The sequence below is a fragment of the Phyllobates terribilis genome, unplaced genomic scaffold (assembly GCF_046119375.1).
Source record: "Phyllobates terribilis strain yellow unplaced genomic scaffold, ASM4611937v1 Scaffold_3__8_contigs__length_932513732, whole genome shotgun sequence".
NCBI lineage: Eukaryota > Metazoa > Chordata > Amphibia > Anura > Dendrobatidae > Phyllobates > Phyllobates terribilis.
Genome location: NW_027362763.1, coordinates 929,526,725 through 929,552,312, shown reverse-complemented (window position 1 = coordinate 929,552,312; position 25,588 = coordinate 929,526,725). Strand labels below are relative to the sequence as shown.

Here is a 25,588-nt window from a genome sequence, read left to right as displayed (position 1 = left end):
GAAAAACAAACAAACATGAAAAAGGAATAGGCCTTCATGCCAAGTAAAATTGATGAAACCAATATAAATGACCATGGGAGTCAAACATTGAAAAATGTAATTTAAAATGCAAATTTTATTCGAACGTGATTAAAACAAATGTTAAATAATTCGTATTATGAAAATGCATAAATGATATGCCACATTCAGAAGGTCAAAAATAGCATGAAATTATCTGAATTTTCCTATACAGATCATTTACTAAATTGTGCATAGACAAGGGAGCAGCAAAGGAACATACAAGACTGGTACATGGAGTGAGTAAAGATAACAAGGCAGTACTACGGCCAGGGGAAAGTATAAGGCTTCGGTGGCTATCCAAGAAATTAATAACCTCTACACATAATTGACCTCTAAGAAATGGTCACAAAACTGGTCAAAGCCAAGCACATAGAGAAACCCAATGCAAGTCCCTCCATTCACGATGAACATACTCCCTACCTGCTCCCAAATACACTACATAGGATTTGGCCTCCAGTGTCCCAGCTACCTAATTATCCAGTGGATTGGACCTTTTGATTGAGTATAAATTGCAAAATATACTACTGTCCTACCCACTTTACAGAGCACAGTAATCTACTCCTGGGAAAAGACCTATTCATCACATTTCAAATATCCCCCTTTCCCCTCCACTCAAATGTCACTGATCATAGGAGTTTTGCACAATTGGTATTTTGTCAGTCCAGAGATGGTTTTGTATAACTCTACAGGATAAATCGCTTACAAAGTATTTACTCATCAAATTATTGTAAAAATAGAATTACTCAGCAGTTGGTCTTTGTCATTTACAAAGCAGTGTACCATGAGAACCTTTTCAGAAAAATCCAGTCGTTATGTTGCTGAAACACCACTATATCTGTGCACTTTTAAACGCACTGATATAATTTTATATTGATGTCCACCATTACTAACAATATATATGTCTGTTATCTGTTCTTTATGCATTGCCAAATGACTGGACCAATCTGCACTAAATTTTGCAAATGGGTAAATCATGTGCTTCCAAAGGTTTTGCACTGGGTTTTGGTTCTTTAGAACAGTGTTCCTTAACTGCAGTCCTCAAGGCCCACCAACAGGTCATGTTTTCAGGATTTCCTTACTATTACATAGGTGATGGAATTATTGCCTGTGCAGGTGATGGAATTATCACCTGAGCAATACTAAGGAAATCCTGAAAACATGGCCTGTTAGTGGGGCCTTGAGGACTGGAGTTAGGGAACCCTGCTCTAGAACCTACCATCGTCGAAATATTTGCCAAAAAAACATAACCAAAAGCAAATATTAATTACATATAAAGTTACAACCAAATCTTCCCTAAATTTGCAACATGGATAAATCAGGCACTACGAAGATTTTACACCTGGTCAATAACAGTAAGGCCTAGAGAGCTGAAACCTGATAAAACTTTCCGAAACGTCTGATTTATCCATTTTGCAATTTTGGGTCAGATTGGTCCAGCCGTTTGGCCATGTATTACATATTGATTTTTGTGTTCTGCTTTTGGGGGAATAGGTTTCAGCTCTGTGGGACCTATAATTTTGCACAAAAATCTGAATCTAGAAGCATCCTTGAGATATTCGCAAAAACACAACACGAAAGCAAAATATAACTTACAACTAAGCGACTGGACCAATTTTCCCCAAATGTGCCACATGGGTAAATCACTGACAGCGGCATGTAAGACCAGCCCATCATTGCCCCTGTCACGTGATTGCGGGGCGCCAATGGGTTGTTATGATAGCCGGGAGTCTGCGGAGGCCCCCACGTGCCTGTTATTGTAAATATCTTATGAACGCAGGCCCGTGGCCGGATTTCACAGGAGATCTTTATTTTTGCTACACATAGCAGGACTGAAGGGGACAATTGAAGCCAATGGGAAGAGAATTTTTTTTTTTTTTTTTTAAATATTTAAAAAAAAATACACAATTGGTATTCGCTGTGTTTCGCAGAAATATCCGTTCTATCAAAATCTAAAGCAAATTAATCAAATCGGTAAACTGTGTAACAAGATGAAAAATTAAAAATTCCATAATTACATTTTTTTGGCAGCCACAGCATTGCAATAATATGCAATAACAGGGGATCAAAGCATGGTATCTACCCCAAATGGTATCAATAAAAACGTCAGCTCGACACGCAAAAAAATAAGCTCTCACCCACCCAGATCATGAAAAAATGGAGACGCTATGGATCTCAGAAAATGGCGACATAAGCAAATTTTTTGGGGATTTTTTTTCATCACTTAAATAAAAGAAAAACCTATACATGTTTGGTATCTGCATACACATACTGACCTGGGGAATCATATTGAAGGTCAGTTTTACTATTTAGTGAAGATGGTAAATCAAAAGAACAAAAAATAATTGTCCTTTTTGATTGCAATTTTTTTTTGCAATTTTGTTGTACTTGGAATTTTTTTTCCCGTTTTGGTTTTGTGCAAAATATAACGTGTCCCTCAAAAAACAAGCCCTCATACGGATATATTGATGGAAAAATAAAAAAGTTATGGCTCTGGGAAGAAGGTAAGCAAAAAATGAAAGCGCAATAATGGAAAATCGGAAGGTGGTGAATGGGTCAAATGATTGGCACCAGTACTTGGTTTGAACAGTCATTCTGTGCTGACACAGTCCCTTTAAGCCAAATAGACCTGTGCAAGACCAGGTAATTCTACTATTCTATATAGATGCTAGTTTGCACTTTGTTTTGTAGGGGTGCAGTATTTTACAGTAATGAGGTACAGCAGTATTCCATCCCTTTTCTTGGAGCAGATGCTTCTGTCGTCAGGAGGACCCAACGTTATCTCTATGAGAATCTGCAGGAGACCCCAGTGAGTGACGTCTGTCAGTTGTTTCTGTATTCACATTGTCTATGCGGTTAATGTTGGAAATATGTTTCAGTTAGTAAGGCGAGTGCGACACTAGTATTGTTCTCAACCTCCTAAGACTAGGGTTATAATGGGTAACTTGTCAGGCAAAGTGATTGAACGTTTTCCTATAGGGAGATAAGGGCATGCAACTATTGCAATAATTCCAACATGGCTGCCTGCATCATGTGTTGCTCTTTCACTTATAGTGAAACATTGTTTCCACATAGTCTTAAGTAATGAAAGTAAGTTAAAAAAAATGTATTCAAAAGAATGTGGTCATTCCACTCCAAAACCAAGGAGCGGTAATATGATGTCGGACCCTCTTCTGCAGCCATGAGAGCTTTTCTTCTCTGAAGGTTTTCCACAATATTTTTGTCTGTGCCTTTGGGAATTTTCACTCATTCAGCCAAAAAGAAAAAGTTTGTGTCTGATTTCTGAAATCTACTTTCTAGTTCCCTAGGATCACATATATAGGATGGTAATGCCAGTGCAAATTCCTTAAAGAAGTTGTCCACAACTTTTACATTGATGCCCCATCCGTAGAATAGGGCATCAATGTTTGATCGGCTGGGGTCCCCCACCCGGAACCCCCGCCAGTCAGCCTTTATTGGTGCCATACTTACTTGCGGTGCTTGGCCGCGTAGCTGTATTGGCCGCCACTGGGTACTACACATCTGCCTCCTATTCAATTCAATGGGAGGGGTTGTCCGAACCCTGTGGAGGGGTTGTCCGATGCCCTCGGAGGGGTTGTCATCGCTGTTGTAGCGAGGGAGAGAGGATCAGAGCATTATTATAGTGCTGGCTCACTTTTCAATGCTAAACACATACTGCATACTCATGGATTGTATAATGATGCTATCCGTTTGCTGTACGAGTTTTTCACGAAGCCTTAGACTTGTATTGGCTGTTTTCATCGATGATGATGGAAAAAAGCAGACATGTCTCTGTGAGTTTTGTATGGACACTGTCTGTGAAAAAACACAGACATGTGAATAGCACCATAGAATATATGGGTACGTGTTGTATTATTGGTGAATGAGGCCTTACGCTGATGGAAGTTCTCAGCCTCACTGAATGCAAGGACTGACACCGTATAGTCTGAAGGTGGCCATGAGCATATTGCATACTTGCGCCGTTACCAACACTGGAGAATCCTCAAGCACACTGTGCGTGTGATGTGAATATTCACTAGTCTGCAGTCACACAGTGACACACTGTGCCTGCAGACTTGTTTTTTAATTGGAGAACCCCTTTATTTGCTTGAGAAGGATGTGGTATGTCCTCTGTTAGGGTACAGTCATTCTGGCATATAACATCCAATGATTCCCTCATGTGAGAGAATGAGATGCTATATGCAAATGACTCTCAGCTCAAACTCTGCTGTCAGCATGAGCCGAGTCCGAGGGCGTCCTTTTACTGTGATCAGATTCTATCGCATTTGAGATTTGGATCACAGGTGGGGAGAAGATGGAGAGCTTAATTTCTCCATCTCCTCAATTTCCCGCATCTGCGATAATCTCACTGCCTTTGCGATGTTTTGCACGCATCCATACACTTGTATGTGCATTTGCTCGGGTGGGGGGGTTCATAAGTCTGCAGTGACATAGTAATCTGTAGTGGTACGCAGCCCTATTCAGCATATTTAACTCCGTCAGCTGCTATAAAAAAATATCCAGTGATTCGTGGACGTGCAGAGTGTCAGACCCCCACAATCTCATATTGATGACTTATCATGTGGAAATGTCATTATCATGTAGTTACTGGACAACTCCTTTCATCTTTTTTTTTTGTGGCTATAACATTAAAGGGGATGTCTGGTCTAAAACTACAAATCTACCAGCGCTCTGTGTCACTCTATGTGACTGCAGACTTGTGACTCCTCACATCTAGTACAGTAGACACTGATTATTATTCGTTGTCGGCAGTGAGAATGAGCGGTCATGTGATCACAAATATGAAATATGCTTACTGCACATTCTGATTATATGTGAGCGGCCTTGGTCAGTACACATCCAGAGAATCCTGGAAGCACACAGTGTGCCTATAGACTCCTATTGGGGGCTATATATAGTTTTCCCTACACCCTATTTATGTATCTATAAGGGGTAATGTATGGAACACGTAACAGCTCTATCACCACTGTGGATGTGTTGTGAGGGAGCTGATCAGTGCTGCTGTCCACAGATCAGGACACTGCTCTGTCATTCTCAATGCTGGGATAAATGACAGAAGTCAGTGCTGGGGCAGATAATGCCAGCCAATGAGTGTGCAGAGGGCGGTGCTGGACACGGAGGCCGGGCGGTGCTAGTTTAGGCTGTGAGGTTAGACAATACAGACCAGGCCTGTCTAGTTTGGTAGAGCCACAACTAAACAAACTGGGTGCAGGGAATGAAGTGAAATTCAGGAAGAACGAAAGGCAGAAACAAAAAAACAAGATTTAGAGGGGTGTTGTATAATACAATACAGCACAGATTTAGCTTACTTTTTTTTTGTGTATTTTTGTTGTCGGACAACTTCATTAAGGGATGTTATACCCCCTTCGGCAGCAATAACTTTTAGGAAGGGTTGGTCAATCAAAGGCCAGTTGGTACATAGTCTTAGTCCACTTGGTTGGAGAACCGGACCATGAGGACATTTAGATGGGGAGAATGTAAATTCTGTAGATTTGTAAGAACCACCAATACTTTTAGAAGTGAGACAACTGGATGTGAATGCCATTGTCGTCATTTTGCTAACTATTAACCTTTCCTGTTTTGGGTCAATTAGGATTACCATAATTTTTAATATTTGCCAGAATGAGAGAGAGAATGTTTTTAAGACATTTTTATCACTTATTGCAAAGTCAAAGTTTACATTCACTAAGATTACTATGCCTTTAAACAATTCTGGACTGCCCATATGATGATGTCGTGTTTGGAAGCTTCTGATAAGTTTTTTGGCAACATCTGAGTTAGAGACACGCCTGTGGATGTATTTTAATGCACACCTGAAAGACACTGCTTCTTTGTGTAGCATCATGGGAAAGTCTAAATAAATCAGCCAAGATATTAAGAAGAGAATTGTGGACTTGCAGAAGTCTGGCTCGTCCTTTGGTACAAGCTTGGAAGCCTAAGAACACCATCCCAACTGTGAAACACTGGGATGGCAGCACCATGTTATGGGGTTGTTTTGCTGCAGGAGGGACTTGTGCACTTCACAAAATAGATGGCATCATGAGAAAAGAAGATTATGTGGCGATACTGAAGCAACATCTCAAGGCATCAGCCAGGCAGTTAAACCTTGGGTGGAAATGGGTTTTCCAAATGGACAATGACCTGAAGCATACTGCCAAAATAGTAACAAAGTGGCTTAAGGATAACAAAGTCAATGTTTTGGAGTGGCCATCACAAAAACCTGATCTCAATCCTATTGAAAATTTAGGGGCAAAGCTGATGAGGCATAAATGGGCCCAAATTTCAACCAACTATTGTTAGAAGCTTGTGGAAGGATAGCCCAAACATTTGACCCAAGTCATTCCGTTTAAGGGCAATGGTACCAAATACTAATGAAATGTATGTAAACTTTTGACTTTGCTTTAAGTAATAAAAATGCATTAAAACATTCTCTCTCTCATTATTCTGGCATTTGGCAAATATTAAAAATTATGATAATCCTAATTGACCTAAAACGGTAAAGGATTATTCTGATTTCATGTCAAATATTGAGAATTTTTTCCATATATGTAACTTATTAATCAATTGTTATGGTGAACTATTTTTGGCATTAAGTCTGCCCTTCACTGAGAATAAGATGTCTAGCCCAAATCTTGGAACACCTATGCTTTCATATGTCCTTCAAGTTTCACAGTAGGTTAGGCTATACGTACTCCAGTTGGTAGAGTACTCTATGCCTCCATTAAAACTGGCTTCATCCATATTGTCATATGGTGAAACCTGATTAATCACTGCCGAGATCTTGTTTCCATTGTTCCCAAGGCCATTGGCAACATGCTTTTACATTGTATCATTCTAGGTGACACTTGACAATGTGCATGGTAATCCTAGACCCATTTCATAAAACCAAAATTTACTTTATAAATTTGAAGAGTTAAAGACTACAGGAATTGTTTTTTAGCGCTTGTATATCTTTGTCCGATTACATTACTGTCTGTGCATGAAAACTGCACAGGTGTCTGTTGGGGCATACCTGATATGTGAACAGGGACTGCACCGTGATCTGCATTGATCATGCTGTACAGAGTGTTAAAGAGTGTTAAATGTCCAGGATTAGAGTTTATCAACCGTAGCTGTAATCATCAGATAATTATGACATCATCACTTGTATCCAGAAAATCTTCCCACCATGTACATTATGATGCAGGAAGAGGTTTAATGGGATTCCCATCTGACAGAATATACCATAAATTTCTTAAAAATGCGGGTGAATGAACTGAAGGGCTTTCTGTCCAGTGTGTGCGTGTATAACGCTGTGTGCGTGTATAACGCTGTGTGCCCACTATGCGTTTTTTAAGCGTTTCCACAGCGGCAGAAACGCTTAAACGCTTGGTAGAAGGTCTGCCATGTTCCACAATGATAATCTGCATGTGCTGTGTACATGCTGCGGAAATTTCCGCTGTGGATTGTCATTGCGGAAAAATCCGCAGCACTACCAATTATTTTGCGGAATCGCGGCGATTTTGGTGCCATTGACTTGCATTGAATCCCTTAATATCTGCATAACTACATGTGCACATGTGGATATTAAGCGATTCAATGTGCCGATGGTACCTGGGTCTGGAGAAGAGGAGACTCTCCTCCAAAAAAAATGAATAAAATAAATGAAAAAAAAAAAAAAAATACGTTATACTTACCTTCTGATGGCCCCCGGTCTCCATAGTGATGTGTCCTGGCTCCCTGGCACCTCTCAATGGTCTAAAAGGACCTTCCATGACTTAATTTAGTCATGTCAGCGGTCGTGTGACCAGTCACATGACTAAATGACGTAGTGGAAGGTCATTTTACACCACCGCGAGACACCGGGGAGACTGGACGCATCGGATAAGGAGACCGGGGGCCATCGGAAGGTGAGTATATGTTTTGTTTTTTAATTTTTTTACCATTTTTATTCTTTATTTTAACTAACTTGGTCACACTATATAAATCCATGCCGGTTGCATGGATTTATATAGTGTGACCAAGTTGTCAAGCACTTTCCAAGTGATGCTAAAATAGCTTGAAAAGCTCTTGACAACCCGCATGCGAAATCGCATGTGAAGAACACATGACAAACGCTTGTCCATGACTGAAAAAGCTCATGTACAATCCGCATGCGTTTTTTCTGCCAGGTAGATGCAGAAACGCTCAGGAAAAATCTGGAGCATTTCTGCATCGTGGGCACATAGCCTAACACACGCTCACACTCTTGTTTAAGAGAGCTATACATTGGTGTAATATATATTTATTTTTTTCTTTTACTAGGTGCAATATGCTGCATATGTTGCAGTGGGAGGTATCGTGTCACTTATAAAATTGATGTTTGCAGGATTCTTCTTTCTGCTTTTTACTAAATTCAGCTTTAGTCGGAAACTTCTCCTAAAGGTAAGCATTTTGCTTATTTTTTTCCCTTTTTATTTTCTGTGGATAGTACTATAGCTAGTGTCACACAGCGTCATTAAAGCCAACCTTGTTATAAAATATGTTGAATATCTTATCACTACAAAATCTGACCAGCACCTCCTAACAGAATGTACTTCATGCACAAATTGCCAATACATGTGACCCACGAGCCACAAGAAGGTGCACCTTTCGTTAACATTCTTGTTGTGTGTAGTTTTTTTTTTATATTTTGCATCTCTGGCAGCCAGGACAATTTTCACTCTTTTTTGACATGTGCAAATAAAATCAAATCACTGCAGTGCCCGATATAAAATAAAAACATTTTTTACTTGCGTATATAAATTGTGCCATGTCAGTGTTGCTAATCTCATTGGCTGCTGTGATCACGTGACAACAATCAGCAGTCACTTTGCAGCCATTCAGACATCTGATCTGACTGAATAGTGTAGGCTGCAGCCAATCGGTGGTTGCATTGGCTGCAGCTGTCATGTGACGCCACAATGTCACATGATTCACCAAAAATGGCAGTACTGAAAAATAAAAATGACTTTAGAGTTGTGATACATAAAATCTAGTGTTCCACAGGGATAGGAAGAGATCACACATTTCTCTACTGTCCCTGCATTCTGTTAGCTCTCCCACAGCCCTCTTTTCATCCACTGTCTTTCGTCCTCCTTCATCATACCTCAGGGATGTCACTCATATACTCAGAGGGGCAAAACTAAATGCTTGGACAAAGTCACAGGCCAGCCTTGATATTTATTAAAAAAAAAAAAAAAAATCCTACAATTGAGGACGTTTTCCTTATCAAATATAACTATGAAATTTTTCATATGGAAACAAACTTAAAGCAGTTGTCCCATGAACAAAGTACATTTTAATGAATAGATCTTACAATAAAATATTGGATTAATATAATTATGTAAGAGTAGTAAAAAGCATATGGCCCAATGGCCTAATTTAAATATATATTAACAAAGGTTAACAAACCTTGAATAATACAGATTATAAAGTATATCTCTTATGAGGGAAGAAGTCAACCAACCTCCAAAGATTTTGTCACAAAAATATACACAAGGGAATAAAAATAGCCACATATCGGGCATAAAGATATAAGTACAATAATCAATGATGCTCTCGGTACAGCTCAAACAGAAAGAACAACACCCAGGAAAAAACAGACAGACAACACAGGGATTAAGTAATCCCCAGAAAATGCAGTATACATGTGTTTGTCACAAAGGTCATATATAATCCATTAAGGGTACCGTATATACTCACATATAAGCTGACTTTTTCATCACATTTTTTAGGCTGAAAAAGCCCCTATCGGCTTATACTTGAGTATATGCTTGCGATCTGACTTGGGAACGTGGTTGGGGGGAGGGGGTTTATGGTGGCAGAGCAGCGGGGCACAGGCAGTAGCTGGCAACTTCAGCTCTCCACGCCCATTGGAGTGGAGAGGAGTAAATATTCATTTTCTTTAATAGCTCTCGCAGTATCAGTTGCAGCCGCCAGCTTCCTGCTGCGGCTCAGCAATCTTCTGCCTGCGAATAGAGAGTATGAATATTCTCTGCTCCCCACTCCCATGGCGTGGAGAGTAGTGAATATTCATTATCTTTAGTAGTGGGCACACGGGATAGCTGAGCCCCAGCAGGAAGCCGGCAGCTGCGGCTACAGTGTGCGCGATTAAAGAAAATTAATATTCACTTCCCTCCACGCCAATAGCCCCGGCGTGGAGAGCAGTGAATATCTCTGCAGCTCACCTCAGCGTCTGAGGGCGCATGGCATTGACGTCATTCGCTGCTCAGATGCGGAGATCCGCCGCTGGAGCAGAGGGAAGGAAGGTGAGTAGAAGTGTTTAATTTTTTTCATGATTGGGGATGAGGGGGCCATGCGTACCAGGATTTGGGGATTAGGGGGCCATGCGTACCAGGATTTGGGGATGAGGAGGCCATGCATACCAGGATTGGGGATGAGGGGGCCATGCTTACCAGGATGGGGAAATTTACCAGTAGCTGCTGCATTTCCCACCCTAGGCTTATACTCGAGTCAATAAGTTTAACCAGTTTTTTGTGGTAAAATTAGGTACCTCGGCTTATACTCGAGTATATACGGTAATTTAATTCATTCTGTGTATCTCATTAGTAATGACAGCATAGGGGATTCATCTATCTGTGAATTTAAGTCAGTTATATAGTATCTAACAAGAGATGCAAAATATGACCCAGGATCACTGGGAACAAAATGGGAATAGAGAATAAGGTGCATAGTGCAATCATATATAGGGAGATAATAATATTTTATATGCAACAGTGTATATCTCACCAAAATATGTGTAGATGGTGCTACTACTAATGGATATGACCTAAGTGGAGGGCACAGACTCAGTAAGTAACAAGGAGTAACAGAAAAATTATGTAATGTCGTGGAGTCCGTCTCTTACCCATATTGCTGGGTGAGTTCCAAGGGTACCCCAACGCATGTTTCCCAAGGGCTTCTTCTGGGGGGACGTGGGGGGGTTGGAGCTATCATAATTCATAATAAAGTATGAAGCCAACAAGAGTGCCCCCAAACACAGTATGATACCCCCACAGTGAATTCCTCCACATGCACGGTGTGATGAGTCTACTGTACCCCCCTCCCTCAATCACAGCCCTCCACACCGTATAATGGCCACAAAAAAAGTCCTTCATACAGTATAATGGCCCCACATAGTGCTCCATACAGTATACTAGCCCCATATAGTGCTCCATACAGTATGGTGGGCCCCACATAGTGCTCCATACAGTATAGTAGGCCCCACAGTGCTCCATACAGTATAATGGCTCAAAATAGCGCACCGTACAGTATAATGGGCCCCACTTAGTGCTCCATACAGAATAATGCACCCCACATAGTGCTCTATACAGTATAATGGCTTCACTCACATCTGCCCGTTCCCTTGCTGCTTCGGGCTTTTCATTGTGTCTTCAGATCCTCTTTACATCTCGGTACAGCGGGTGCGTTTTAATGACGTCATTGCACCCACTGCACTGACTTGTCAGACGCAGAAGGGGAATGATGGGAGAGGGAGTGCGTCGGCTGACGCTCCCGCCTCCATCATTGCTTTAAACTGTATCGGTATCTACAGTAGGATGCCGATGTAGTTGAAAGTGCGATGTCTGGCAGGGGACCCGCCCTTGACACGGGCTAAATATACTGAGGGGACCTGCCCAGCGTCGCAAGCCAAACATACTCACCCTGCAAGCCAGATTTGGCCACCGGGCCAGAGTTTGACATATGTGCCCTACCTGAAGTCAGCTGCAGAGGCCATTTGAACAGGCTTAGAATCCCATTAACCCTTTTACGTATTTCATAGGTCTTTGCAGGGTGCTAACTCTGTAGCCAAGGTTGTATGTGATCTGTCTTGGTTACAAATGACCAAATATCAGCCTTGGTCTCCGTTACAGCAGCTGAGATGCTTAATTTAAGTGCGCACTCAGACTGTTGTATAAATATCGGACTGCAATGCTCTGACTGGCTGGCGGCTTTTCCGACCCAATCATGACAGATGCATAGAAATGCATGAAGCTGTCACGCTAGGGTTGGGTGAGCCGACTGCCGGTCCGAGCATTGCATTCCAACTTCCATCCAATTTGTACCACCGTCTGAGCGTACCCTTAAAAAGTGCAGAATCACTGCAGCAGTCGCAACCCCACGCGCAATATCATGGATTAAATTTGAGATTTGGCAGTGTGAGATGCCACACGCCTGAAGCTCTCGTTTCCACCACTTATATCTCGAGCTGGATTGCTAACACAGGTTCTGGTCTCATTTTAACCCATTCGCGGCCCCCCAAGCCTGTTTGTACCTTCATGACCAGGCCAAATTTTACAATTCTGACCACTGTCACTTTGAGGTAATAACTCTGGAACGCTTCAACGGATCCCACTGATTTTGAGACTGTCACGAAAAAAACATTGTACTTCATGATAGTGGTAAAATTTGTTCAATATGACTTGTGTTTATTTGTGAAAAAAATGGAAATGTGGCAAAAATTTAGCAATTTTCAAACTTAATTTTTATGCCCATAAATCAGAGAGTTATGTCACACAAAATAGTTAATAAATAACATTTCCCACATGTCTACTTTACATCAGCACAATTTTTGAAACATAACAAAAAAAAATTAAGAAGTTATAAGTGTTAAAAGTTGACCAGCGATTTCTAATTTTTCCAGCAAAATTTACAAAACCATTATTTTTTAGGGACCACATCACATTTGAAGTGACTTTGAGGGGCCTATATGGCAGAAAATACCCAAGTGACCCCGTTCTAAAAACTGCACACCTCAAGATGCTCAAAACCACATTCAAGAAGTTTATTAACCCCTCAGGCGCTTTACAGGAATTAATGAAATGTGGAACGAAAAAATAAACATTTTTTTCACAAAAATGTTTCTTTAAACCCATTATTTTTACTTTCACAAGGGTAACAGGAGAAAATGGACTCCAAAACTTGTTCAATTTCTCCTGAGTAAGCCAATACCCCATATGTGGTCGAAAACTACTTTTGAGGCACAGTGCAAAGCTCAGAAAGAAAGACGCACCATATTGAAGCTAATATTTGAGGGTGCCTTGTCAAATTGGCAGAGTTCCTGAGCTGCCAGATCAGCTGAACCCCCCCCCCCCCATATGAAACTCCATTTTACAAACTATACCTCAATGAATTCATCTAGGGGTGCAGTGATTATATTGACACAACAGGTGGGTCACAGAATTTTATAGCATTTGGGCAGTGAAGAAAAAAAAAATTACATTTTTACAACCAAAATTTTGTTTTAGCCCCAGATTTTACATTTTCATACTATGGAAATGGGTAAAAATGGCACCTAAATGTGTCCCACAATTTCTGCTGAATGTAGAAATACTCCATATGTGGCTGTACAGTACTGCTTAGCCACACGGCGAGACTTTGGAATGACGGAGCCCTGTTTGCCTCCTGGAGCGCAGATTTTTGACAATGGTTTGGTTTGCAAACTCCATATACAGAGCTCCTAAGTGCTAGTAGAGCAGAATTCCCCCTCAAGTGACCTTATTTTGGAATTTATACCCCTTTGAGAATTTATCTACAGGTGTAGTAATGGTTTTCCTGAAACAAGCTGCAGTGGATGTTGCTGAGTGAAAATTGCCAACTGCTGTTGTAGTGATTAGTACGTTGTAGTACGAAGCTTGTGATTCTGGAGACCTGCACCCATAAATTATGCGGGCTCTTGTCATCACTACAGAAATGCCAAATATGTGGACTCTAACTGTGGTTTAGGCACACTGGGGCTCAGAAGGTAAGGGCGCATTTGGATTTGGGCGTGCACAATTTGCTGAATTTCTTTTATGGGACGAGGAGCCATTTAGCTTTTCCAGAGCCTTTGTTCTACCAGTAACGTGGAAGCCTCCTTTATTTCCATTGAGAGATGACGGACCTGAGTGGGGACTTTTTTTTTGTGGATTGAGCCAAAGCTTTTATTAGGAACGTTTTACATAACATTTTGGATCACATTTATCCTGCACTCTACGCTGAGTACTTACATCAGGATTTCCATCTAAATCTTTGAGTGACGTGATTCCGATGAAACCCCCAAGGGATCCATTCACTGTAATGAGGCAGCAGAGTTATTCTAGACTCCATCTGACTTCCGAAAAAAAAAAAAAAAAAAAAAAAAAGGACACCGCTGAACAGAGGTGCACAACACTGTGGCCAACGGCACTTTTATGCACACCTGCAAAGACTGACACCGCCGGATCACAGGTCAGACGGCGTCCACAGTGCCTCCATCTGCCTCATTATAGGGAATCTTCCACCGGGGGTTTCATTTGAGTCAAATATTTCAGAGATTCACATGGAAACCCTGGTGTAAGCGCTCAGTGCAGAGTGCAGGATAAATGTTCGCCGAGCCATACTGCGATCTATGGGAGGCAGAATGAACAAATCAATAGCAGGTGAAGAATTGTGGGGTTTTTTACGCCATTCCTCCTGCGGTATAAGTGATTAGGCTACATTATTCTTCTGGTCGGTGCGATTTTAATGATACCAGTGATATATTTTCGTTTTTTTATTATTCTTTTTTTGATGATAGATAGATAATTTTTTTTTTTTTTTACTTTGTCTTTCACTTTCTGCAGGCTGTTCGCTTATAAAGCGTAGCAGTGCTATGCTTTACAAGCTGTCAGTGCTGCACTGACAGGCAAACATGCTACATCATGCACTACGCATGATATAGCAAGTTTCCTAGCTCTGGTGACCCAGATATCGTCATGATGACATTGGGTCACCATGGCAACGATGTTGTCGTGAGGGCGCCGATCCAAGGGCAGAGAGGGCTTCCTCCCTCTGCCTGATCTCTAAATGCTGCGATTGATTTTGATTGCAGCATTTAGGGGGTTAAAGTGCCAGGAGCAGTGCAGCACCGCTCCTGGCACTCAGAGCCGGGTGTCAGCTGTCAGAATCAGCTGACACCTGGCAGCAATCGTGTGTGCACAGCCTCTCTGCGCGCAATATTGCCTGGACGTATCAATACGTCGAAGGTCGTTAAGTACCAGGCTTTCTGGACGTATGCATACGTCCAAGGTCGTAAAGGGGTTAAGGGCTCTCTCACACAAGAATATATATTGGGTGAGTGTTATCCGATGTTTTATGGGATAACACTCTGATCAATGTTGTTCTGTGTGGCAGTGCTGATCAGCGTTTTTCTCATACCAATTCGACATGAGAAAAATATCGCACCATGTTGGGATTTGCAGTGCAAATCAGATGCCACTCACCCATTCAAGTCTATGGCTGCATGAAAATCATCAGATTGCACTCTGATGCCATACGAGTGCAGTCCGATTTCCACGGAGTCACAGAATGGAGAAGATGGAGAAATTTTGTTTTCCGTCTTCTCACCTGTGCTATGATTCCCTCATCCGAGAGAGTCGGATCACACTAAGCTGACACTCTGATCAAACTCAGATGAAAGTGTGATCAGTGTCATTACCATAATCTCATGAGAGAATCTACACTCGTGTGACCCTGGCCTAAATCTGAGTATCTTCATTGCTGTAGTTGTGTTCTAGGCTGAGATATGACCATTAGTAGCCATGAGATCTCATATATCCTTGGCTACTGACTTGACACCCTGCAAGGACGTATGTTGTATATCCTTAGCAAGGAAATGGTTAATAGGACCCTAACACTATCAGGTTTGCCACTCCTGGGCAAAGGACTACAAATTTTAAAGGGAAGGTAGGATCCAGCCTTAGGCTGCATTTACATGAATCGTGATCCGTGACACATGGATGTGTGAATGCAGCATTAGACTAATGAGGAGTGCTCAGGCATTATGGAGGCAGCCACCACCTCCAATTGTATACTACAGAAGAAATATATTCCAGCCTCAGCAGCTTGCATCTGCTCACATTTGCTTCATCCTGTTAGGAGGTCAAATCTGTTCTTTTGTGGTATACATTTGGAGGCAGTGATTGCCTCTAATGCTGGCTGAACACTCCTCCCATACCAACTAAGGCCAACTTCACACAACCATATTTTCAGTCTGAGATTTCTTGGAGATACGATTACAGCGTGGTATGTTTTACAAAACATATTTGAAAGGGAACCTATTTTGAAGATCTGGCCGTGGACTATAAAGACGTGACTAGTCCGACATGGCTCCTGGCTGGCATCTCCCTGCCCGGCATCTCCCTGCCTTGCTCCATTTGACTGACAGGTCCTCTACCATGTGTGTACATAGGTAGTGACCTGCCAATCACCCAGAGCGTGGCTGGGAGAATCCAGCTGAGGAGCGCATCAGACTCATCAAGTCTCTCCCTATGGTTCCTGACTGGCTTTTCAAATGTACGTGGTGTCTGAAATGCCGGAGCGATTTAGAGTAAAACCTACCTGGCAGCAATCGTGCAGCCAGGTTCTGATTAATGCTGCCTGTGGTTTGGGCATCGGGAATTGACTGATAGCCTAAAAGAGAACCTATGTAGCAGATTTGATGCAGAGCGTTTTTGCCTCTCTCTGGCAGAAAAAAACTCATGCAGATTTACATGCTTTTTTTCTGCCAGAGAGAAGCTTTTTTTTCGCATGCGTTTTTTCAAGCAATTTTCCAAGCGATTTTGAGCATCACTTGGAAAAGTGCTTGACAAGTTGGTCACACAATATAAATCCATGCAACCGGCATGGATTTATAATGTGTGAACAACTGATGCTTTATATGCAGCATCTATAGTAAAAAAAAAAAAAAAAAAAAAAAAAAAAAGAGAATTAAAACGTTAAAAAAAACTTGTACACTCACCTCTCCGGTCTGCTCCCGGCGTCGTCCACTCTCCTCGGCGTCCCACAGTGTACTGTCAGGACCTGCGGTGACGTCATTTAGCCTGCTGATGGTCACGTGACCATCACCTGACCGCCAACGTCAGCGGTCGCGTGACCATCAGGTGACTAAATGATGTCACCGCAGGTCCTGACAGTACACCACGGGACGCTGAGGAGAGAGGACTTGACCGGGGGCCGCCGGAGAGGTGAATATACAAGTTTTTTCTATTTTTATCTTTTTTATTTCTTTTTTTCACCGCGTGGTATCCGGGATGAAGAGGAGTTGTATTCTCCTCTTCATCCTAGGTACCACACGCACCGCGATTACGCTGCAAATTCGCGGCAAATGAATTTAATTGAAACTCAGCAAATCCACATATACCTGCGGGTTTGCTGCGTTTCAATGTTCCTCAATGGCCGCGAATTTGCAGCGTAATCGCGGTAGAAATGGTCATGCTGCGTTCTGCAACGCAATGCAAATTCGGCGCACTAATTAGCGCATCATGTGCACAGCACATCCGAATTCACATTGCTTTGCATGGCAGACTGTTTTACAAGCGTTTTCGCGGTGTTTTCGCAGCCGTAAAAACGCTACAAAAACGCTACATGGGCACATAGCCTTAATGTTTCCAGGCTTGCAGTGGCAGTGATTACTCAACTAAAGGACTACAGGTTCCATGAAAACCATGTACAGGATTCGGATTTGTGTGAAAGACTTTATATTCAGATTTTTACTGGACTTTTTGCCTTTTGGTAATTTTATCATGATTTATGTGTTTTTCTTTTGTTTTCATATACAGTACCCAAAATTCTTTTCCTTTGGTTATTTCTCCAAAGAAGGTCCAACTGAGAGACAGGTATAGTGCTTGTTTGTGTTGTTTTTTATTTTTTTCTTCCTTTCCATCTGGAAGAAAATGCATGACAGTAAATTCAGCGTTTGAGCAGGGTTATGTGGGTCAGAACAGTGAGTTTGCAAATGTTTTTTATTCCAAATGTCTATATTACAGGGTTTTCTATTAGCATGGCCTAGCTACTATCTGGAATCATCTGGTAAAAATTAGATTAGTCAATTAAAAATAAATAGCATTAGGATACAAACATGACCATGTAATACAATAGGGTTACATGGCATTCTTGGCTAAGATGGGAATAGCTGTCTATATGTAGAGGCCGGTAGCAGCTGAGCGGGCAATGTTGAATTGATTCCATAACTCCCACTCACTTCAATAAGAATATCCCTTTAATGCTCACATAACTACAAAGGGTAGTGTAGGATTAGACCCAAACTGCAGCCTGCCTCTCTTCATTGGTTATGAGTGGTATTGCTGCTCATTATATTAGACACATGTGGTACTGAGAAAAAACAATGTTCTTTCAGTCCCAAAGCTAGCAATACGCTGCTTATTTCAGCCAAGGAGACATTTTGATGAACTTTGAATTATTTAATGTGGAAATATGAATGTTGCATCTGTAATAAATTTATTTGCTACTAAATGTTGTACTGACAGATGAAAGAATCTTCATTCTCATTAACATTCTTCGGGGAGGGTTACAGTCAAGGCATAGACCCGCAACAAGGGAAACCCAATGTGAAAATCTGCACACAGGTTTCAGGACCAGGTGACGTTTTCTCTTTTGTCAAACTAAAGTTCTAGTAAAATAATGTCAATTATCTCAAAGGTGTTCTCTTCTGAAATAGAATTTTATTACTATTTTCCCCAAAAATTGCTTTATAGAAGCTGGATATGTTGCTACTCCAATAGCCATGGTTCAAGCCGGAATGACTATTCTAAAGGAGCCAGAATCTCTTCCAAAAAGGTATGTGCAGACCTGCAGTAGTTGAATAACAATTTTTATCTACCTATCAATCCATCCACATACTCAAACTGTGCACTTAAATATAGTAAGAGAAAGGAGGCAGCACCCCAAATATTTGTGCAAAAGGTGGACGTTTCAGTTGCCACATGGACTAATAAGTCTACCTTTTATGCAATTAATTGGAGCGCTGCCTCTTTTTTCTTACTATATTTATCTATAATAATATATATTTTTTTATTGTATAGCAGGGATGGGCAATTAATTTTCCCAAGTGTCTGTCTGTCTGTGGCTTGCTCTCGCTCTGTCTGTCTGTGGCTTGCTCTCGCTCTGTCTGTCTGTCTGTGGCTTGCTCTCGCTCTGTCTGTCTGTCTGTGGCTTGCTCTCGCTCTGTCTGTCTGTCTGTGGCTTGCTCTCGCTCTGTCTGTCTGTCTGTGGCTTGCTCTCGCTCTGTCTGTCTGTCTGTGGCTTGCTCTCGCTCTGTCTGTCTGTGGCTTGCTCTCGCTCTGTCTGTCTGTCTGTGGCTTGCTCTCGCTCTGTCTGTCTGTGGCTTGCTCTCGCTCTGTCTGTCTGTCTGTGGCTTGCTCTCGCTCTGTCTGTCTGTCTGTGGCTTGCTCTCGCTCTGTCTGTCTGTCTGTGGCTTGCTCTCGCTCTGTCTGTCTGTCTGTGGCTTGCTCTCGCTCTGTCTGTCTGTCTGTGGCTTGCTCTCGCTCTGTCTGTCTGTCTGTGGCTTGCTCTCGCTCTGTCTGTCTGTCTGTGGCTTGCTCTCGCTCTGTCTGTCTGTCTGTGGCTTGCTCTCGCTCTGTCTGTCTGTGGCTTGCTCTCGCTCTGTCTGTCTGTCTGTGGCTTGCTCTCGCTCTGTCTGTCTGTCTGTGGCTTGCTCTCGCTCTGTCTGTCTGTCTGTGGCTTGCTCTCGCTCTGTCTGTCTGTCTGTGGCTTGCTCTCGCTCTGTCTGTCTGTCTGTGGCTTGCTCTCGCTCTGTCTGTCTGTCTGTGGCTTGCTCTCGCTCTGTCTGTCTGTCTGTGGCTTGCTCTCGCTCTGTCTGTCTGTCTGTGGCTTGCTCTCGCTCTGTCTGTCTGTCTGTGGCTTGCTCTCGCTCTGTCTGTCTGTCTGTGGCTTGCTCTCGCTCTGTCTGTCTGTCTGTGGCTTGCTCTCGCTCTGTCTGTCTGTCTGTGGCTTGCTCTCGCTCTGTCTGTCTGTCTGTGGCTTGCTCTCGCTCTGTCTGTCTGTCTGTGGCTTGCTCTCGCTCTGTCTGTCTGTGGCTTGCTCTCGCTCTGTCTGTCTGTGGCTTGCTCTCGCTCTGTCTGTCTGTCTGTGGCTTGCTCTCGCTCTGTCTGTCTGTGGCTTGCTCTCGCTCTGTCTGTCTGTCTGTGGCTTGCTCTCGCTCTGTCTGTCTGTCTGTGGCTTGCTCTCGCTCTGTCTGTCTGTCTGTGGCTTGCTCTCGCTCTGTCTGTCTGTCTGTGGCTTGCTCTCGCTCTGTCTGTCTGTCTGTGGCTTGCTCTCGCTCTGTCTGTCTGTCTGTGGCTTGCTCTCGCTCTGTCTGTCTGTCTGTGGCTTGCTCTCGCTCTGTCTGTCTGTCTGTGGCTTGCTCTCGCTCTGTCTGTCTGTCTGTGGCTTGCTCTCGCTCTGTCTGTCTGTCTGTGGCTTGCTCTCGCTCTGTCTGTCTGTCTGTGGCTTGCTCTCGCTCTGTCTGTCTGTCTGTGGCTTGCTCTCGCTCTGTCTGTCTGTGGCTTGCTCTCGCTCTGTCTGTCTGTGGCTTGCTCTCGCTCTGTCTGTCTGTGGCTTGCTCTCGCTCTGTCTGTCTGTGGCTTGCTCTCGCTCTGTCTGTCTGTGGCTTGCTCTCGCTCTGTCTGTCTGTGGCTTGCTCTCGCTCTGTCTGTCTGTGGCTTGCTCTCGCTCTGTCTGTCTGTGGCTTGCTCTCGCTCTGTCTGTCTGTGGCTTGCTCTCGCTCTGTCTGTCTGTGGCTTGCTCTCGCTCTGTCTGTCTGTGGCTTGCTCTCGCTCTGTCTGTCTGTGGCTTGCTCTCGCTCTGTCTGTCTGTGGCTTGCTCTCGCTCTGTCTGTCTGTGGCTTGCTCTCGCTCTGTCTGTCTGTGGCTTGCTCTCGCTCTGTCTGTCTGTGGCTTGCTCTCGCTCTGTCTGTCTGTGGCTTGCTCTCGCTCTGTCTGTCTGTGGCTTGCTCTCGCTCTGTCTGTCTGTGGCTTGCTCTCGCTCTGTCTGTCTGTGGCTTGCTCTCGCTCTGTCTGTCTGTGGCTTGCTCTCGCTCTGTCTGTCTGTGGCTTGCTCTCGCTCTGTCTGTCTGTGGCTTGCTCTCGCTCTGTCTGTCTGTGGCTTGCTCTCGCTCTGTCTGTCTGTGGCTTGCTCTCGCTCTGTCTGTCTGTGGCTTGCTCTCGCTCTGTCTGTCTGTGGCTTGCTCTCGCTCTGTCTGTCTGTGGCTTGCTCTCGCTCTGTCTGTCTGTGGCTTGCTCTCGCTCTGTCTGTCTGTGGCTTGCTCTCGCTCTGTCTGTCTGTGGCTTGCTCTCGCTCTGTCTGTCTGTGGCTTGCTCTCGCTCTGTCTGTCTGTGGCTTGCTCTCGCTCTGTCTGTCTGTGGCTTGCTCTCGCTCTGTCTGTCTGTGGCTTGCGCTCTCGCTCTGTCTGTCTGTGGCTTGCGCTCTCGCTCTGTCTGTCTGTGGCTTGCGCTCTCGCTCTGTCTGTCTGTGGCTTGCGCTCTCGCTCTGTCTGTCTGTGGCTTGCGCTCTCGCTCTGTCTGTCTGTGGCTTGCGCTCTCGCTCTGTCTGTCTGTGGCTTGCGCTCTCGCTCTGTCTGTCTGTGGCTTGCGCTCTCGCTCTGTCTGTCTGTGGCTTGCGCTCTCGCTCTGTCTGTCTGTGGCTTGCGCTCTCGCTCTGTCTGTCTGTGGCTTGCGCTCTCGCTCTGTCTGTCTGTGGCTTGCGCTCTCGCTCTGTCTGTCTGTGGCTTGCGCTCTCGCTCGCTCTGTCTGTGGCTTGCGCTCTCGCTCGCTCTGTCTGTGGCTTGCGCTCTCGCTCGCTCTGTCTGTGGCTTGCGCTCTCGCTCGCTCTGTCTGTGGCTTGCGCTCTCGCTCGCTCTGTCTGTGGCTTGCGCTCTCGCTCGCTCTGTCTGTGGCTTGCGCTCTCGCTCGCTCTGTCTGTGGCTTGCGCGCGCTCGCTCTGTCTGTGGCTTGCGCGCGCTCGCTCTGTCTGTGGCTTGCGCGCGCTCGCTCTGTCTGTGGCTTGCGCGCGCTCGCTCTGTCTGTGGCTTGCGCGCGCTCGCTCTGTCTGTGGCTTGCGCGCGCTCGCTCTGTCTGTGGCTTGCGCGCGCTCGCTCTGTCTGTGGCTTGCGCGCGCTCGCTCTGTCTGTGGCTTGCGCGCGCTCGCTCTGTCTGTGGCTTGCGCGCGCTCGCTCTGTCTGTGGCTTGCGCGCGCTCGCTCTGTCTGTGGCTTGCGCGCGCTCGCTCTGTCTGTGGCTTGCGCGCGCTCGCTCTGTCTGTGGCTTGCGCGCGCTCGCTCTGTCTGTGGCTTGCGCGCGCTCGCTCTGTCTGTGGCTTGCGCGCGCTCGCTCTGTCTGTGGCGCGCTCTTCCACACACAGTATGGTGATTCCCCACCCACCTCCCTCCACAATATGATCCCACACGAAGTATGATGGCTCCCCTCACAATATGATTACCCAAAGCCTCACCACACCATATCCTTCCCCCTACAAACACTCATCACCTAGCTCCCTGTTCCTTCGCTGCTCTGGTCTTTGTGCTGATTGTGGCCCTATCTCGATCTAGTGGGAGGGCAGTCTGCGGGCCACTGTTTCCAGCGCTTCTGCTGTTCCAGGCTGGATAGGAACATCCAAAGGGCCAGATGTGGCCCCCAGGCTATAGGTTCTCCAGGTCTGTGCCAATACATGATAAATATACACTGCAGCCACCAGACATTGAATGAATGCAGGAAAGCCAGGCAACATTGCTGGATAGCAATCTTTCATCTCGGTGTGTGCTTTAGTGCACAGTTTCTTAATGGTTAATGTGAAAATCTCTTCTGTTTGTAATCATGTTTTCACTTTGTAGAATTCTCTGTTTTTAATTTATATTGTTTAATCCATTAAAGGGGTTGTCTTGGCTTTTGATATCAATTTTCTATCTATATCATAACTGCAACTGAGTTCCCATTCACTTCAATGGGAGCAGAGGTGCAATTCTCTGAATTTCATATCTGTTTGCCCATTGCTCTACTTTCTTCAATATTGAAATTGCAAAACTAAGACAGAAAAGTTGCGAAATTATGAAAATCCCGGGATCGAGATGTGTTAATATGCAAATGATGAAAAACTGGAGACAAGATTTTCAGAACATCTCAATTTATTTAGTATAAAGTATGAGCACAACACACAAAAATACTTACATTTCCACACCTTTGCTTGCTATCAATGAGGTTATTAATGGTTGTCTGAGGACTGTTCTGCCACACTGAATGTACTTGGGCATGCAAAATATTCAAGATATTGCAATTGTTTCTCATGGATCACATTTGGGATGGCATTGGACGGCAAGTCCAGAGACACTGCAGGCTATGGTAGTATGTTTAAGCCGTTCAAATAATATGTGGCTTAGTGTACTGTAGAATAAGTGCTCCTGGTTCGGTACACTTTGGAGAAATGGCTGTACCACTGGTTCCACAACCAAATAAACAAAACACCGAGCTGTTAGTGTACCTAGAATGAACACTAGAGCAGACCGGTTACCATAAATTATCCCACCCTACAGCATAATCCCAGGAGTAGGACCAATGTGATGTTTCGTCGTGAAGGCCTCTCAAGGTACCTGAGGCTCGAATGGAGTAATGGAGCTGGAATGGAGGTCTATCCTCTTCAGTGATGAGCTCACTTTTTGTCTTAGACGCAATGATAGCCAAAGATCGGTGTGATGATGATGTGGGTAACGGCATAAAGAGACATTCACGAGAAAACTACTTCCAGGATTATGGTGTGGGGTGGCATAATGTACTGGACCCCTCTTGCCTTCATTCTAGGTACACAAACAGCTCTGCATTACATTACATTCGTTTGGTGGTGGAACCAGTAGTTTCTCCAATGTGTCCCAGGAGCCATTTTTCAACACTTAACTCCATGACTTTTCAATCTTGATGCTGGAATTTCAATGTTGAGGAGTATGTATCGATGACTTGGGGATAAAGTCTACAATATCATAAGTCTGGATAACCCCTTTATAATTCCTTTACATAAGATTCATCATTTTTCACATGCACCACACTCTGGAATCTCAGTGAGGTTCCTCATCAATGTCTATAAACCAGGTTTTACTTCTGAACAGTTTTGTTGCATTTCCTACCCTATTGCTTAGTTATTATTATTATTATTATTATTATTGCACCATTTATTCCATGGCGGTTTACATGTGAAAAAGGGGTATACACACAAGAACAATTACAATAATCTTGAACAAAACGTGACGGCGACTGGTACAGGAGGAGCGAGGACCCTGCCTGCGAGGCCTCAGTCTACAAGGGATGGGTGAGGATACAGTAGGTGGGGGCAGAGCTGGTCGTGGAGCGAGGGTGACTGCAGGTTGTCGGAAGAGGTGGGTCTTCAGGTTCCATTTGAAGGTTTCCACTGTAGGAGAGAGTGATATGTTGGGGTACAGAGTTCCAGAGTAGGGGGGGATGCACAGTGAAAACTTATCTGAATTTTACTATACATAGTATTATAAAAAAAAAATTCCCTTTTTAACCTTTTTATCTTCCAGGGGAGGAGTGTTCACTCCAGGAGCAGCATTTTCCAAAACCAAGTTGATTGACCGACTGAACAAGGCTGGCATTCATTTTACTGTTCTTAGCAAGATGGAGTAAAACATTCCACTATACCTACCCGCTTGACAAGCTGGTTCAGCACTTAACAATAACACATTCAATATTTTTCAAATGAAAATTAATTGCATTAATAAAAAGTTCTGTGTAAAATGAGAATTGTTACCATGTTTTTCATTAGTAAATGCAGTCTATACTAAAGGGTTATTCTAAGTATGAAATTAGTATAGTTAGAGAACATAAAAGTAAGTTGCAATTAACTTTCTTTTTCTATTAACTTTTCATTCTTCTGCTATTAGATTTTTTATCTTGTATAATGTACAGGTGGTGCCAAGAACATCAACCACCAGAGGCTGGCTCAGTATGACTGAGCACTTCAGACTGTTAATGTGCCACTATAGTGAGCAGAAACTCTGCTGAACCAGAATTGTAACTCAAGGAGGTGTGCTCCCTTTCTCCCACAACCCCAACAGTAAGGAAGTGAAAAGCTGCGCAGCAGTGTGCTGCTGAACACACAAGTTGCGAAAAACACTTTATAGTCCAAGTAGTTTATGGCTAGTTCAGAAATGGCATTCTCCTATTATAATTTTAAGAGGACCTTTCACCAAGTTATTTTCATGTTGAACTGGACACACAATGTGGCTACAGATTTGAAGGGAATCTGTCACCACATTGGACCTTCCTAAGCTATTAATATAGGCATACAGGTTCTAGAATACTTAAAATAGTCATACTTGTATGCCTCATATCTACAGTCTTGTTCTTCAGAAATCATCTTTTAATCCTGCATTCTTCCAGGGTCTGGGGCGTGCGATGCCTGGAAGGAAACTCTGCCTCAGTTCTTCATTTGTGTGCCTGACGCCTCACATTTGCACCACGAAACAAGAAGCTAATGCCCATAGAAAGGTAGAAAAGTAACGTGGAATATCACAATTGCAGGCTTTGGACAACCACTAGATGTCACAGGGCCCTGTGACGCTGATGGGAGGCTAAAGGCACGCAAATTAATACCTTTGACCGAGTTTCCTTCCAGGCATCACACACCCCAGAGCATGGTAAAAAAACAATTGTGAAATTGCACTTTTTTTTGCAATTTCACTGCACTTTAAATTATTTTTCCCATTTTCCGGT

At 43.7% G+C, this 25,588-nt stretch overlaps 1 protein-coding gene and 1 long non-coding RNA gene across 4 annotated transcripts in view; one reads left to right on the top strand and one right to left on the bottom strand.

Moving 5' to 3' along the window:
- The window catches only part of LOC141257820 (saccharopine dehydrogenase-like oxidoreductase), a 76,327-nt gene extending 51,711 nt beyond the window's left edge, over positions 1-24,616 (top strand). Inside the window, exons 7-12 of the mRNA XM_073672831.1 lie at positions 2,749-2,866; positions 8,362-8,481; positions 17,637-17,693; positions 18,345-18,456; positions 18,573-18,654; positions 24,397-24,616. Of these exons, the coding sequence (XP_073528932.1) occupies positions 2,749-2,866; positions 8,362-8,481; positions 17,637-17,693; positions 18,345-18,456; positions 18,573-18,654; positions 24,397-24,499 (592 nt within the window). The 3' untranslated portion in view covers positions 24,500-24,616. The remainder of the gene's footprint in view (positions 1-2,748; positions 2,867-8,361; positions 8,482-17,636; positions 17,694-18,344; positions 18,457-18,572; positions 18,655-24,396) is intronic.
- LOC141257821 (uncharacterized) overlaps positions 23,056-25,588 on the bottom strand; it is a 51,838-nt gene continuing 49,305 nt past the window's right edge. For all 3 annotated transcript variants that reach the window (XR_012318110.1, XR_012318111.1, XR_012318112.1), the window contains one exon: positions 23,056-24,263. This is a non-coding gene — a long non-coding RNA (uncharacterized lncRNA). The remainder of the gene's footprint in view (positions 24,264-25,588) is intronic.